At 45.9% G+C, this 14,470-nt stretch overlaps 1 protein-coding gene across 1 annotated transcript in view; it reads right to left on the bottom strand.

The window, feature by feature from the left end:
- Positions 1-12,214: 12,214 nt before the first annotated feature.
- SDK1 (sidekick cell adhesion molecule 1) overlaps positions 12,215-14,470 on the bottom strand; it is a 382,632-nt gene continuing 380,376 nt past the window's right edge. Inside the window, exon 45 of the mRNA XM_054270739.1 lies at positions 12,215-13,006. Within this exon, the coding sequence (XP_054126714.1) occupies positions 12,731-13,006 (276 nt within the window). The 3' untranslated portion in view covers positions 12,215-12,730. The remainder of the gene's footprint in view (positions 13,007-14,470) is intronic.

The raw sequence follows: 14,470 nt of genomic DNA, 5'->3' as shown, positions 1-14,470 counted from the left end.
CATTGGGAAGGGCCACAAATCTCTTCCTCTGCCCAGTCCAGCACCGTTCCCTTCTCTGTGTTCTCTGAAGATGCCAGTAGACCCTCAAGGATTCTACATCACACTCACCTGCATCGGACATTACTCCCCTGCCTTTGGCACACTCAGCCTTAAGGAAGCCCAGGTGCTTCTGCAATTACCTGCCAGTCACATCTCACGTGGCTCTGCCTGCAGGCCAGCAGTGGATTTTGCTTCTGCCCAAACATTTCTTTTGCCTCATAAAACACATGCAGCATGTGCTGAGCTGCCAGTGGGTTCAGTAGTGACCTCCACACCTAGGTGGAAGAGCTGAGCAGCAGCACTGCCAGTTTTGGTAGGTCAGTGTCTCAGACATCTCCAGCATTGCACAGCCACGATGTGCTCAATGATTCACATAATCACTGGCTGGCAGTAATCAATTAACCATTTTATGAAGGCACATCCCTGATTCCTGCTTCTCCAGGAAGAGCTGAGCTGTAGCAGTGTGCTGTGACAGGAACTTTATTCTCCATTTTATGGGATCTGCCCCTTTTAAGACACCTTGAAGCAGCTGTACTCCGGGAGTTATCCTTTCTCTTGCATCCAAAGGCTGGTTCTTCTCCTTGAGAGGTCCCATATCAGAAGGACATAAAGAACAGCAGTGAAAGGCAGGAGGAGAAACCAGGTGCTGGAGCAGTAACTCCCAGGTTGGGATTAGCTGTGCTTCTTCCCTCACACAAGCCCTTTGATTTTCAAATAATTTTTAACAGCTGTTGTGATTTCTCAGTAAGAAGTGGGTTTGTGGTTCAGTATTTTCTCCTCTCTCACACAGAAACTGAAGCAAGGAAAGACTTATGAAGAAAAAAAGAATGTTAGCTAGCCCCTAAAATATGTAAATAAACTGTGCAGCATCTTTGCATACAAGGAAATTACTAATTTGTCCAAAACAAATTAGTAATTAGATTTTTTTTTTTTGGCAGGTCTCTTGAAGTGCTGTGTCTCTCCAGCTCCCCAGATGTGAGAAAATCATAGTTGATAAAATGTCCACCTCCCAGTCAAAATTGCAGCCATGACTCAGAGCTGCAGGTGGGGCCATTCTGAACACTCACTGTCAGATAATTTTATACAAATTGCATGTATTAAAGTGGTGCTTTTATCCTTACACAGCTCTTTAGACCAAATGTGGTGGTATACTCTGTACTTACTGAGACTATTTTTCTAACGTGAATATCACTGAAATGGCACCCAGGAGGAATAAAGCAGGGGGAAAGGCTCTCCAGATCATTCTTCTAGTAACATTTAAAGGGGTTTAGCCCTGTGGGCAAGCAAATTGCACAACAGAGCTGCAGGGGAGAGGCTGCTGTGGCATCCAAGCCTCTTGTCTTAGAGAAGGGAAGAAAATTGCCCATTGTCTGGGCTACACAACTCTCGTCTGTTCAAGGCTGGTGATCCAGCAAAAACATCTTGTGATAAGAAACAGGGAGTGATGAGTGCTCCCCACTGCACTTGTGCAACAAATGTGCTAAAACAAGTGAAAAATAGCAGCAGTCTGAAAGTTGACATCACCTTCTAATTCACCTCTTTCACAAAAATGTCACTTCCCCCCCCACCCCTCCCATTTCAGGTAATAACTTATTAATAGGAGATACCTCCAAGAGAGCTGCTAAACCCCATTGGTAAGAGCCCCATCAATGCCAGTGACCTCTCTGATATGCTGGTTATATATGAGAAGGCAGAGCTGGTTCACAGCCCTTGTGATGTTTCCAGGGTCAGAGACCTGTACCTGTGAAGGACCCAGAGTGGTCCAAAAGAAATGTCCTCCTCTGGGTCATGAGCACACGTGGCCTCAGCCTCTCTGACATCGCCCTTCTTACTGACACCAACACGGTGCCACTGCTTTCCCCTTAATAACAAATCCCAAGGGCTCTAAAAAGGCTTGCTGGAGCCCTGGGGATGCACACAGTGCTATTAAAAGACTATTTATTCTCATGCCCTGGGGAGAGGAGGAATAACTGAGTGTGACCCTCTTCCCCCACAGCAGGGTGGCCTGTGATGGTCCTGAGCAGCACTGAAGCCATGGCCCTGCCCTCCACGTGATCCCTCACACTGTGGTGGTTCCTAACGTGTTTGTTCTTGCTGTGCCAGCCCGGAAACAATCCCAGTTCAATATTAACTCACATTATCTGCCACTCCTCTTTGCAATGGCAGAGTGCTTTCATGCCCTGGGTACCCTTCCCGTGTTTGTGTCAGTAACCCTGGAGCACAGCACCCTTCTGCTGTGCCAACACACTGCACTCCTCAGAGCCAGGAGGGAACAGGTGGCCAAGGAACAGAGATACCTGAGGATACAAAAGCTGATGGTCACCATGGCTAACACAAACAGAAGGAGACATGAACTGTGGTAACTGGCCGTAGTCACCAGTAAAAATGGGACAATGCAATTTAGACCAACTGGAGAGCAGTGACTGAATTGATGGGGCACAGAGGATGATGTTAAAACTCATGCAGAACTTCAGTTTATAAAAGCTCCAAGAGAGAGAAAACCAAAAATTTTAACTAGAGGGTCCCTGAAGGAGCGGTGATTTCAGGACTGTCTGCTTGGTGGGATTGAATGAGGCCAAGGGGAGGGAAGTCCTGCAAGAGTGCAGAGCACTGGTGGAAGGCCATCCCCAGGAGACAAACACTCCCCTGCATGTCAGGCTCTCTGTTAGAGAGAATGAGACATTATCTTGCAAACAAGATAATGCTTATTGTCTTATTTGCAAGATAATGTCTCGTTAGCTGCTGTGGTACAGACCCAAATGTTTTCCTTTCCTCCACATACTATGGGAAGAGTCATGTTGTGACACACACAATCTAACAGCCATAGCAAAATGTCAGCCCCATTAATAACCAGGCTTTTATTCACTGACTGTCCCATCTTTAACAATTCCCTTCTTATTTTCCTCTCATCCCACAAACGGCATCATGAGCTGTTTATTCCTGGCTCTTCCTTACAAACCTTGCTCTCAAATGAGTCTCTTGAATAGACTAAATGAGAAAGCACCAGATGTATGCCATCTTCAAAGAGCTCCAGCAGCCAGGGGAGGACCAAGGACTGGCACCAGCTTCTGCCTTCCCTCTCACCAAGCCCAAAACCACACAGGGCTTCATGCCTGGGTATTTCTGAGACCTCTGCAGAGCAAAAAGACCACGTTGTTCCTTTCATCCAGCAATGCTGCTGAATGCTCCTGAAGCGTTGACAGCTGAAACCCATCTCCCTTTCACTCCTCTATAATTTCTGAGCAAGAATGGAAAATTATAAGCCACAGCCAGTGTTAAAGTGTAAAACCAATTCTGGAAAGTGCTGCGTGCACTCACCGCTCATGCTCGGACACCAGCTCCTCCAAGGACAACTTCTCCTTTGCCTGTCTCACATTGTACCAGAGAACAACTCTGGCTTTTCAGACCTCCCAGCTGGTAGCTCAGTCTCACTGCATGAAGCAGCCAGTGTTTTTCAGAAAGTGTCATTGCACCACTTGAAATGACCTCAATTTCTGCTGAACCGCTTCCAAACCAGAAGTCAAGCCAGAAGCGACAAAAATCATGACATGACCCTGAAACCATCATCTCCAAACACATGACATGCAGCCCTTTCTACCACCATCCCCTTACCTCCAAACCCACCCTATCTCACAAGGACACGCATTAGAAACAATCCAGTGTTCTGGAATCTGTTTTGGAGTCAGGATCTCTGTTCAGCCAGATCCAGCACTCGGAGCCACATCGCTGCCCAAGGGCAGAGTTTAGCTCATTGTTTCTGTCCCCAGTGCCTGGGTTCTGGGCATTTTTTCTGGACACATGCTGGGTATGCACTCAGGGCAGGGATGAAGCTGTTTGGCTTTTGAGTCATTTGGCATTGTGGACTCCCTATCAGCAGCTGCTGGATGTGAGCCATCCCCAACATGTTCAGGCACAGTCCTTGAGAATCCAAGCAGGTATGGCTGGAGGCTTATCACTCAACCTCACAGGATTTCTCTATTGCAGCTAAAGCCAAGCATTTGGCTGTTTGGATTAACCCTTGCTGGCTTTGTGAAATAGGCTTCATTGAAAACAAGCATCTTTCTCTCACCTTTTAATTTCTTCTGTGGTGCGGAGACAGCTATGGATCAATGAAAGTGTCCTCATTGATCACCCTGGATGTTTTTTGCTGGACAGAGGATTGAAATACTGAATCCTTTCTCTGCCAGTCCTCCCCATGGTGGGGGATAAAACATTTCCGAATTTCCATCAGGTTATGTGAGGTTTAATCCCAGAGGATACAGTCTCCCAGCAGATTAAGTCAATCTCATAAATACAGCTGAAAATTGACCCTTGTTTATCCCAATTTTCCCACCATCAGCTTCTTTGATGACTCCCCTTGCCCTACTCCTCCCCTGCCCCCCACCTCTGGGGTTCACACCAATCAGATGTGCTTGTACATACATAATAACTCAAGATTGAAAGAGTTTGTATTTAAAAGTTGAGTCTTGTACTGTTGGAATTAGACTCTAATTAGGTCAGTTGTGTTCCCCTGGTAGGGTAAGAATGATAGTGTTGGAAAACAGACAATTTATAAAGACCCAAAAATAACTCATCCTGCTGTTTTGTAAGAAAGATGTGTTTTCTTTGCCCTGTGCTTAGGACATTGCAGTCAAGGCCACTTGGGCACACTGATAGCAGCCACACAGACTGTGGCTTGGTCCCACAGGCAAAGCTGGCCTGTACCTCAATTTCCTCCTACCACAGGTGGGATATTCATCCTTCCCAATTTGGCAGGGCTGTGGTGAGGTCACCTGTGCTTGTCATGCATTTTGTCACTCTTGGCACGAGGTCCCAGGTTATATTACACAGCCTCTTTCCCCCATCTTGCCTTTTAGCCTGATCTACACCTTCTGTGAAGTGCGCAAAGGGCACAAACTCAGATTAAGGAGGCTCAGGGTAAAGAACAAGTCCTTGCAGCTGCTTTCTAGGGTGTGTGTCATCAGCATAAAGGGTGCACAGAACCCCGTGGAAGTTGCACAAAGCAGGAATTACCTTTGAGTGACACCTTGGGTGTTGGTCCCTTCTTCCTCTGAACACATTTTTGTCACCAGCCATGGTTTGCAGCTTCCTTGTTCCTCCACAGGCAGGTGCTGATCCTCTGACTCCACAAGACTTCACAGGTTTCAGCGCTGCTGACAAATTTGCCTGGTAAAGCCTCGAAGAATGACTTCACACATCAGCCTCGTCTGATTTGGGATTATCCTAACTCGTTAACAAATGATGATGAACGTGCCAATTGCCTACTTAATGAAGGTTTCTACCAGGCTGGGAAGTCAGCGGCCACACCGCCTTGGCTTGGAGGGATGTGCCCGGCATTTCTGAGTAAACAAGACAGCAAAGCTAAAGAACTCCTGGAGCACCGTGGAAGTGAACAAAAACCCAACAAAAAACATGTGTTCACGTAAAGTTCCTTTTGGTTTTGTGGGAAATGCAGGTTCGAAATGAAAATAATTAGTGAGGCAAGAGGAGGAGAGGAAAAATAATAAAAACAAGAAGCCGGCTCACAAAAGAAAAACAGAAAAGAAAAGGAGTGAAGAGAAAAATAAATAACACTGGAGCAAAAACGCAGAGGGGAAAAGAGGGAACAAAAGAGACAAATAGCAGGAAAAGGATCAGTAATGAAAGCCCAGATTACTTGATTCAGTCAAGCCACTGCTTGTGCTGTTCAAGGCAGGGCGGGAAGCCAATGTGTTTTCTCTGGTATTGTTTAGGCTACGAATGCCGTGGCACATTTCCCATCCACTCCCATGTTTATAGCCATGCTCCAATCCTAGCCACAAAAACGTGTGGGGGAAACACATCCCGAGAGGAGTAAGGGCTGGAAGCTGGAGGATGTTAGACTTTGGAGCCAAATGGCCTCAAAAATGCACTTCTGCACCTTATGGCAATTTTGCAGGATAGAGTCTCGTTCAGGAAATTCTGTGGTGGGAGGATTTTCATCTTCAAAATGGGTACAGTGGTACCTCTGGGTTATTACAAACTCCCAGCTGCAAAGGGCTGCCTGTATTTATACAACACTGCATTATTTATAATATCCTTTCGGGAGCAGGAGAATGAGAGTTCTTTCCTTCACAGTTTGACTATTTTTTTCTTCCCTTCTCCCACTTGGAAAACATTGATTTCTTGTCCTTATTTCTCCCACCAGGGCTGTAGCTGACCTGACTGTGTTTAGTTTACTTCTCTAGGCCAGATCCTCAGTGGGTGAAAAGCACAACCAACCACCCTGGAATAACAGAGCTGCCCTGATTTTCCCCAGCTGGGAGCTCGTCCTGCCTCCCCAACATCTGCATATTTGTGAGAACTGATTAACAACTGCTACAACACTGTTGGGGAGGGGACAAAGGCATAAAATATGTTGGCCCCATGATGTTCTGTTTCTGAGTGGGCTTTGACTCTCCTGTACTAAGGATCTGAGGAAGTTTATTTCTGAAAAATAATAAAATATTTAAGACTGATCAAATTTTGTGTGGAAACTATTTGAGAGTGTCAGCTTCGCTGAGAAGCAGCAGGGGTTGTAAGATTTTACAGTCCAGAGCAAACAGTGAGGAATTTCAGTCCGTGTTACATTCTCAGTGTCCTGAGCCGATAACTCGTGAGCGTGTTGGCAAGGCACCCAGAAACTTCTTCAGCAACAGAAGAGTCTGGAAAAATCCTTTCTTCCCCCTCTACAGAACAAATGTACCAGGGACACAGATGTTTCCAAAAGGGTTCTTTTAATCAGAAGCAAGTTTGCAAAAGAAGAAGTAACTTTCTCATATAAAATAGTGGAGTGGTGAAGGTGAGGCTAACAAGAGGTGTGGAACAAAAATCCAGGGCAAATCTCCAAGGAGACACTGAATTAAAAGCAATGATCTGATAACCAGAGTACACCGCAGGGTAGCTCAGACACAGCTGTGAGAGGTGGTCCTACCCCATAGCTGACAGCAGATACCAAACCAGAGGATGGACTCCAGCCCGAGAGAGGCAAAGTGACTATCTACAAACTCACCAGAATATGGGGTTCTTGCACCTTTCTGCTACCTGAGAGCTCCCACTGCACTGTGACAGGCCCCAGCATGGCCCAGGGGTGTAATGATATCAAAGGGAGCCCTGGTGGCACTTCCCACCTGCAGAATGCCACCATTCAGTGGTAGCAGAAATTCCCAAATCTAGTGAATTGGACACAAATGGGAAAACACCTTGATATAAAGCTCTGTAACCCCAATCCAGTCTCTGTATCCAGTGATTCAAGCCCCAAGAAAGTGCACAGTGATCAAACAGCATTGAAATAATGAATTTCCTGTCAAGTCTTGAGGCCCCAAGGCCATTTAAAGTGGGCAAGTGGCAGCTTTGAGAAGATAAAATTCTGAGTCAGAGCCTGAATCTCAAGTGCTAATGGTACTTCACTCCTTGTTCAAACAAATCTCACCTGTCCCAGGTGTCACGCGTGTGCTTTTCCATTGTGGCTCTCTGCTGTCGGCAGGGCAGACTCTCCACCTGCACAAAGTGCAAGGCAGCTTTCTTTTTCTGGGAGGGCAGGGGGAGGACAAAAGGAGTACAGAAATACGAGGAACAGAAGGGTCTGGAAGTGTCCAAGGCCAGGCTGGATGGGGCTTGGAGCAACCTGGTCACAGTGGAAGGTGTCCATGTCCATGGCAGGGGGTTTCAAACAAGGTGATTTTTAAGATCTCTTCCAACCCAAACCATTCTGGGATTCTCTGACTTGTCAGGTGGAGCCATTTCAGGCCCATCATGTTCAGTCTTGGGGTGAGCATGCTCCTAATTCAAGGGTAGTTTCCATAAGGAGGTTTCAATGGGTTTTGTAGAACCACATCACCACATGTGTGGTTTTGCTTGAACACCACACCAATAAACCTTTGCTCACCTCCAGTAACCTTGTAGCTTCTAGGAACACCTTGATAATGTGTGGATTCCACATGTGCTGATAACAACTTATAAAAGCAACCTAAGGAATGTGACTGAACTAGCAGGAACTCCAGGATGAGTGGAGTTGTCTGCAGTACAACCTGCCCATGCCCCAGCAGCTCTGTGGTTCTTCCTTTCCAAACATCACCCCTCATTGCACGTGTCCTTCTTGCTGCGACTGGTACAGGAGATCAGCAAAAACAGGAGGTCTTGGCATCTTGGTCACTCTTACACATCACAGGCTTCTGGACTTCAAGATTTCCAATGCCTCTGCCAGAGGTTATCTTTCTTATGTGGTTGTTTGCTTTCTTTTAAAGTTTCTGATAAATTCCTTTTCTAAAAGGATTTTTCTCCAACAACTTGTCCTGTGTATCTGAAAGCAATGTGTGGGAGAAGACACCAGTGCTCTGTATATATAAAGATCTCTCTCCTCTCTTTTTGGAAAGCAGATTAGATAATCTTTGGATGACCCAATGGATTTCTTGAGTGAAGCAATGGCAAGGATAACAAATCCTCATGTCAAGATCTTTAGTCCAAACAATTGCTACACAGCTTCTGGCAGAGACCTTGGTATAAGGAAGAAAAATGAGATCTTGGCCCATCTGCAAAACATCACTGGTTTTAACACTCAAAATGAAGATGGAAAAGCAATCCTTTTGAGTAATAGATTAGTTTCTTTTCTGTGTACTTTTCTTTCTTCTCTCCAGTCATGCCAACTGCTCCCAAAAGTGGGATCACTGGCCAAAGTGTGATTCCTTTAGTAACTGCTGATGGAAGCCTTTGCTCTCACCTCTCCCTGCCCACCCCATGAGGGCAGTCCATGAGTGACTCCCAGGGTAGGAAATAAGAGACTGGCACTGATGAAAGCAAAGGAGTGCCCTCTCCTGTCCCTTGTCACCACTGCCATTTGTACCTGCACAGGGCTGGCCCTGCCCAACCATCAGAGCATTAAAAGGCAGGAATAGAAAATACTCCACCCAATGGTGTGGGTCATGGTGGGGACACACCACGTGTGACACGGATTTCAGAGGGGATAAAATGCTCTACTCAGAGTGGGCTGGAACAGCACAGCTCCTTTCATGTGTGCACTTTTGCATGTGATTTATGACAGGGACAGCTTGAGGTCTGGGGCTGGGGGCATTGCTGACAGTGGTGACTGCTGTCACCTCAGCCCTGCAGGGGGTGAAGACTTGGGCACTTCTTACCTGCAGGAGACTGGATATTGTTATAGCTATTGCATGAAAAACAAGCTCCTATTAAACCATTCCCTGAAATGTCTCCCTTGGTCATTTCATGATGCTGCTTTTATTTTTCAGTAACAGTCACCAAGAGACCTGAGAAACAGGGGAAGGGAAATAAATAAATAAAAATAAAATATCCCGAGAAGGCTTTTTAAGCCTTCATTTTTCAAGACTATTCTAAACAGGAAGATGGAAATGGAAACGAATTCAATGGGTGAAGTTACTGTAACATGACAACTAATGTTTAAAAGTTGTATTTCAAGGCTGCAATTTCCAAAGATTGCAGCAATGAAATAGAGCTTTCTTCCTAACTGATGGAGTATTTCCTTCCAGATAAAACAATTTCCCTGATATGTGAAGTAAATAAAACCTACCTATTAACCATATTTTACAAGTTGAGCGTGTTAGCAAGAAGGTGGAGGCATCACACATGGAGCCACACACGATCCTGCACAGCAGAAAACACATTCTGTGCCCAGCTGAGGGCTGGGCAGGGCACTGCACCTCCTCACTCTGCAGCTGCCTATCGAAAATAAACCCAAGTGTCAGAAAAGCCTGAACACAACAGAACCTAGAGTGACAACAGTATGGATGAGAATGGAACAGAAACACCTTTGTTGGGATCAACAGGTCCTAAAGGAATCACACCTAACCTGTTATTTCGACAGCAGTCAGAAGAAAAGAGCCACACAGCCAACTCAGCAGGTCCTCAGCAAGCTCAGGCTTTTTAAGTGCAGCTGGTTCTGAGAAAAAAGGAACAGTCTCTTCTCCTCGCTTTATATAGATTGTGCTGCTCCCCATGTTGTCCCTTCAGCAGAGCAGTGGCCACAAAGTCCATTTCTTTTATTCCCCATGGTTTTCTTGTTTTTTTTTTTTTTTTTTCTCAATATGGTATCAGATCAACCCCAGGGAGTAACTGTACCTTACACCAAGTGTAAGGCAATATTCAGGAGATGTGGAGTTACACTATGCTTTCCTTTGGAGCAAAGTCTTCGGTGTTCCATCTGCTTCCTACTAATTTTCATCCCTAAAGTCCTCAGTGGTCCTTGGAGGGCTCCTCCTGCAGCACTACCTCTTATACCTGTTGGACAAGGGCCATTAAAATTCCAAGAGCAATTGCATTGTTGTATCAAATGTATAAAAACAACATGCCTAAAATATGTAATCTGATGCAGGAAATGATAAAGGAAAAGGAAAACAAATCAGAAAGTCACGTACATAATTTTGTCTAAGAAACAAAAAACACAGACTGAAAACAAATTTTGGCAGTTCAGTAATTAAAGCAAAGTCCATATGGCTTAAGAGAACAGTCAAAGTGCACAGAAGGCAGTGGGTTTTTTGTTTGCTTTGCATTCCTCTTCACAGCACACTCCAAGTCATCCTCTTTGGAGCCCCATCTCCATCCCACACACATCCTACCCAGGTGCAGAGAGGGGGATGACTCACAGGGTTTTGGCTCAGCCATCTTTGCGAGTCCCTTGCCATCTAATGAGCTGCAGATCATTATCCCAAACTCAAAAGCCCTTAAACACACCCACTGGAGTTTTTGGTTTTGAACTTTTTCTTCCTGGAACCTTTGGAGAGGAACAGCAATCCAGTGCCAAAGCTACGCAGAGTGTGCATGCACCAAGAGCAGCAGTGCTCGGAGGCAGTGCCCAAGAGTCAAAGCAGTTCTGAGATAGTTTGCCCTGTCCAAGAGGCACTGAAAGGTGACAGCAAGGCTGAGCTGGCCCTTGGACCTGTTCTGGTGAGGTGCCACCAGGATAATCCCAGCCAGGCCCCTGGGCAGCCTGGTTTCAACAACCTGCTCTGAAGACACCACCTCTCCCTGCCACACATGTCCCACATCCCTTGAGAGGACAGGGACAATTTTCTGTGGTAACAACGCCCACATGAGCCTTGACAGGACCAAGCAAGCACCAATTTTCCTGGCTTATCCACCTGGAAGAAAATGCCAGATCCTGACTTGGCAAGGACTCTCCTACTTCCAAATTCATCTTTCAAAATCTTATGATAAAAAGTCTGGTGACCCAGGACTGTTGCTACTTGGATTCTTTCAATGCCTGACAACTTGTGAGTAAACAACTTGCTACTAAACATGACAGACTCAGAAAAAGGATAGAAAAGAAGAAAACAAAAAGTGAGCTGTACAAAAAGATGAAAAATAAAGTAAAAGTCTCCTCTTTTCTTTCCAAAGGCTGTAGGTTCAAGTGCACAGAGCAGGCTGTAAATGTGCACAAGGTAATTCATGACCCCAAAGCCTGAAAAACCTGGTTAGCTTTATTTGGTGAGACTTTTTTGCTTCTCCCAGATATGAAGCTGCAGAATCAATAAAAGGCACCTGTGGACACCAAAACTCACCCAGTCTGTGTGGTGTGTCTTTGTGCTAAAAAAATAAAATCAAACAAACCCTGCCACTGTGTACTTTTTTTACAGACCAATAAACAGAACTGCAGGGTCTGGGTGAGAAAGGATGTTCAACTTCTGTTGGCAGGGCATGGTAACTCTGATGATCAAAACCCTCATCAATTAGTAAACTCTCTAGGTTGTCACTACAATTTTAATTGAAAAATTCCTCTGGCTTGCTGGGTTGTGTCCTCTGACTTTTAAAAAATGACTGATTCAAATAGTACACACAGTCCACAAGGAGCATTAGAGCCACACCAAAAATAAACTGACCTTACATCTGAATTCTTCCCACTTGCTTCACCCACCACTGCCTACAGCGCTCTTTTGAGCCATCTCCTCTTCCAAAGGCCCTGGAGTTGGAATATTTAAAGAATGCAGCAGGTCCCATTTGAAGAAGAAAGAAAAGCAGGTCAGTAATTGAATATAAATACACCAGTAGTGAGCTTAGAGCAGACACAGTGACACATCTGAGCCTACACTGATCAGCCAGTACTCCTAATGTGTGGAGCAGCAAGGAGAAGAGAGGTGTCTGCTTTTCACCTAAAAATGTGACCGTTTTCTATGTTTTACTACTTAACTTTGATGACAGAGAAAAATTAAAAAGAAGAGAAAAAGAAAATAAAAGAGTAGAGAAAAAGGAAGAAAAAGGAGCCTGGGAGGTTTTATGTTTTCTCTTCAAATCACATCACAGAGTCACTCATTGCATCTAGGGAATTCACCTGCTTGTTTGGGAGCAGTGGGACAGGAGGAGGGCAGAGAAAGAAAGAGGGAAGGAGAAGGGCATGGGAGCTGCTTCCTGAAGCAGTGTTACAAAAAGCGGTTAAAAAACCCCTACTATTCACAAGTGGTTAAAATCATCACTGTTCAGAATTCCTTTTTTGTCTTTTTGTTTTCTTAAACAAAGATTCAGCTAGTTCAGCTCCGTGTTTTTATAGAGTTGATTGTCTTCAGAAAGAAAAAAAAAACAAAACCCAACAAAAAAACCAACCAAAACACCATCAACCCAGCCTCGGGTGTGTTCCCATCCGTTTCTACCCTGATCAGAGAGGTCCCCCAGAGTTCAGCGCCCCGGCCACGCACACGCGGTCACTGCGGCTGTCCCGCCGTGTCCCAGCTCAGACAAAGGACGAGAATCCTGTCACTGGAGTCCGGGAGCCGGGCGCGGGCTGGCCCGTGGGGGTGTACACCCCTCCTGAGCTCTGTGTGGTGATGACAGTCTGGAAATAGGGCTCTGCCTCGCCGGCCGTGCACTCCTCGTATCTGTAGGACGCCGGGTGCTGCTTCACCCCTTTCTGCTGCCGCTTCCACGAGTTGTAGTAGGTGGGGTCGCTCATGTAATGGTTCACAAAGGAGTGCTTGGGCAACTCGTCCTCGTAATCCGAGTCAGTGACCTGGGGCATCGGGAAAAATAGAATTCAATAATCGGTCATTAGCATCGATGATAATTTTAGCCTGTTGTGCTGGAAAAGAAATGGGAGGCAAGTTTAGCATCACCAGCTGACTAAAGCTGTAATGTTAAGGTAAGAGGGATGGCAGTCCAAGTGTGGTACAGGCTGGGCTGTGGAAAAGCACTCTGCTCTGCTTTAGCCAGACTTTGCTGCTAGAGGGAGAGTCCCCTGATAATAAGTGACAGAGAAATCCCTTCTAATTCCCTGCAGAATGGTTCAGGGACAGCCAGGAGCTCCTGCTTGGGCACAAGATGCAGGGAAGTGTAGAGAGGTCACAGCAAAACCAACAGTTTTCAATCACAATCAGAAATATTGCAGTTACCACTGAGTATCTCTCTTCTGATGGAAGGACAGCAGGGATGCCTTCTACACAAACACTCTGGTTAGCCAGGCCAATGTTTGGGGTGACCAGCCCAAGCCACTGGCACAAAACTCTGGGTGTTAAGTATTGAAAATTAGTTCTATAACTGGAAGGAAGTTAAGTAAAATCAGACTTTTTTACGGGCAAATAACACTATTTGCATGTTCCAGCTGATTATGGGTGGTACAAGGTGCACAACCAGCGGGGACAGAAGAAAGAGAATGCAAAATCTGGGGAAGAAGAGCTGCCAGGCAGGAGGGGCTGCTTCCTTGGGATGAGTCAGACCCAGCTCTGTGCTCAGAGCGGATCCACCCCTGAAACATTTATGCACGGTGGCTGGAGAGCTTCAAAGCTCCCATCAATGTCAAGCAGGAGCTCTATTGAGATGTAACCAGATAAGCTCTGTGCATCTGCCCCTCCTCTGAAGTGCTTCTGCTGGGATGCAGCTGGAGGAATCACAGAGGGCTTGTACATCTCTGCTGAGCGCAGAGACCACGGCAAAGCCGCAGCCCTGGAATCTTAGAGCACATTTTCCTTCTGTTCCCACTGATGTTCCCACCAGTAACAGCCCCATCCCACCCAGCACACAAACATTTACCCAGGCATTTCCACATCTCACATCTTCCCTCAAAATCTCCAACTAGACCATGCAAAAGCTTTTATTCCTTTCCCCCTCCCCACTCAATAATCTGCATTGCCAGTTCTAGAGGCAATTAAATATCAAAGTAGGAGCTGCCTAAGACACACAAGAGAGACAGGTAAGTGCAGCTCATCACTGCTCGTGGCTGCAATTAGTTTCAAAAGGTTGGTGTGGTTCTGATCTATGACACCACCCAGCAAACACGCATCCTTCTTGATCCTGCCTGCCACAAAACTTGTCTTTCCTCCTCTAAAGCTCCTTTTTAATGGTCTCTGAAGAACAATCCTCAAATGCCTTGTGAACCATCCTTTGAAGAGGGCACAGTATCCATCATCCCCCTTCTTTGCTTAGGTAGCTGCTTCAATACTGTTCCGTGCCCATTTTCCAGCACAGAGGGTGATGGACA

This window comes from Melozone crissalis, unplaced genomic scaffold (assembly GCF_028551555.1).
Source record: "Melozone crissalis strain CALT ecotype California unplaced genomic scaffold, PUWL_Pcris_2 ptg000012l_1, whole genome shotgun sequence".
Taxonomy (NCBI): Eukaryota; Metazoa; Chordata; class Aves; order Passeriformes; family Passerellidae; genus Melozone; species Melozone crissalis.
The sequence above is the reverse complement of the archived record's forward strand: the minus strand, read 5'-3'. Positions and strand labels throughout refer to the sequence as shown.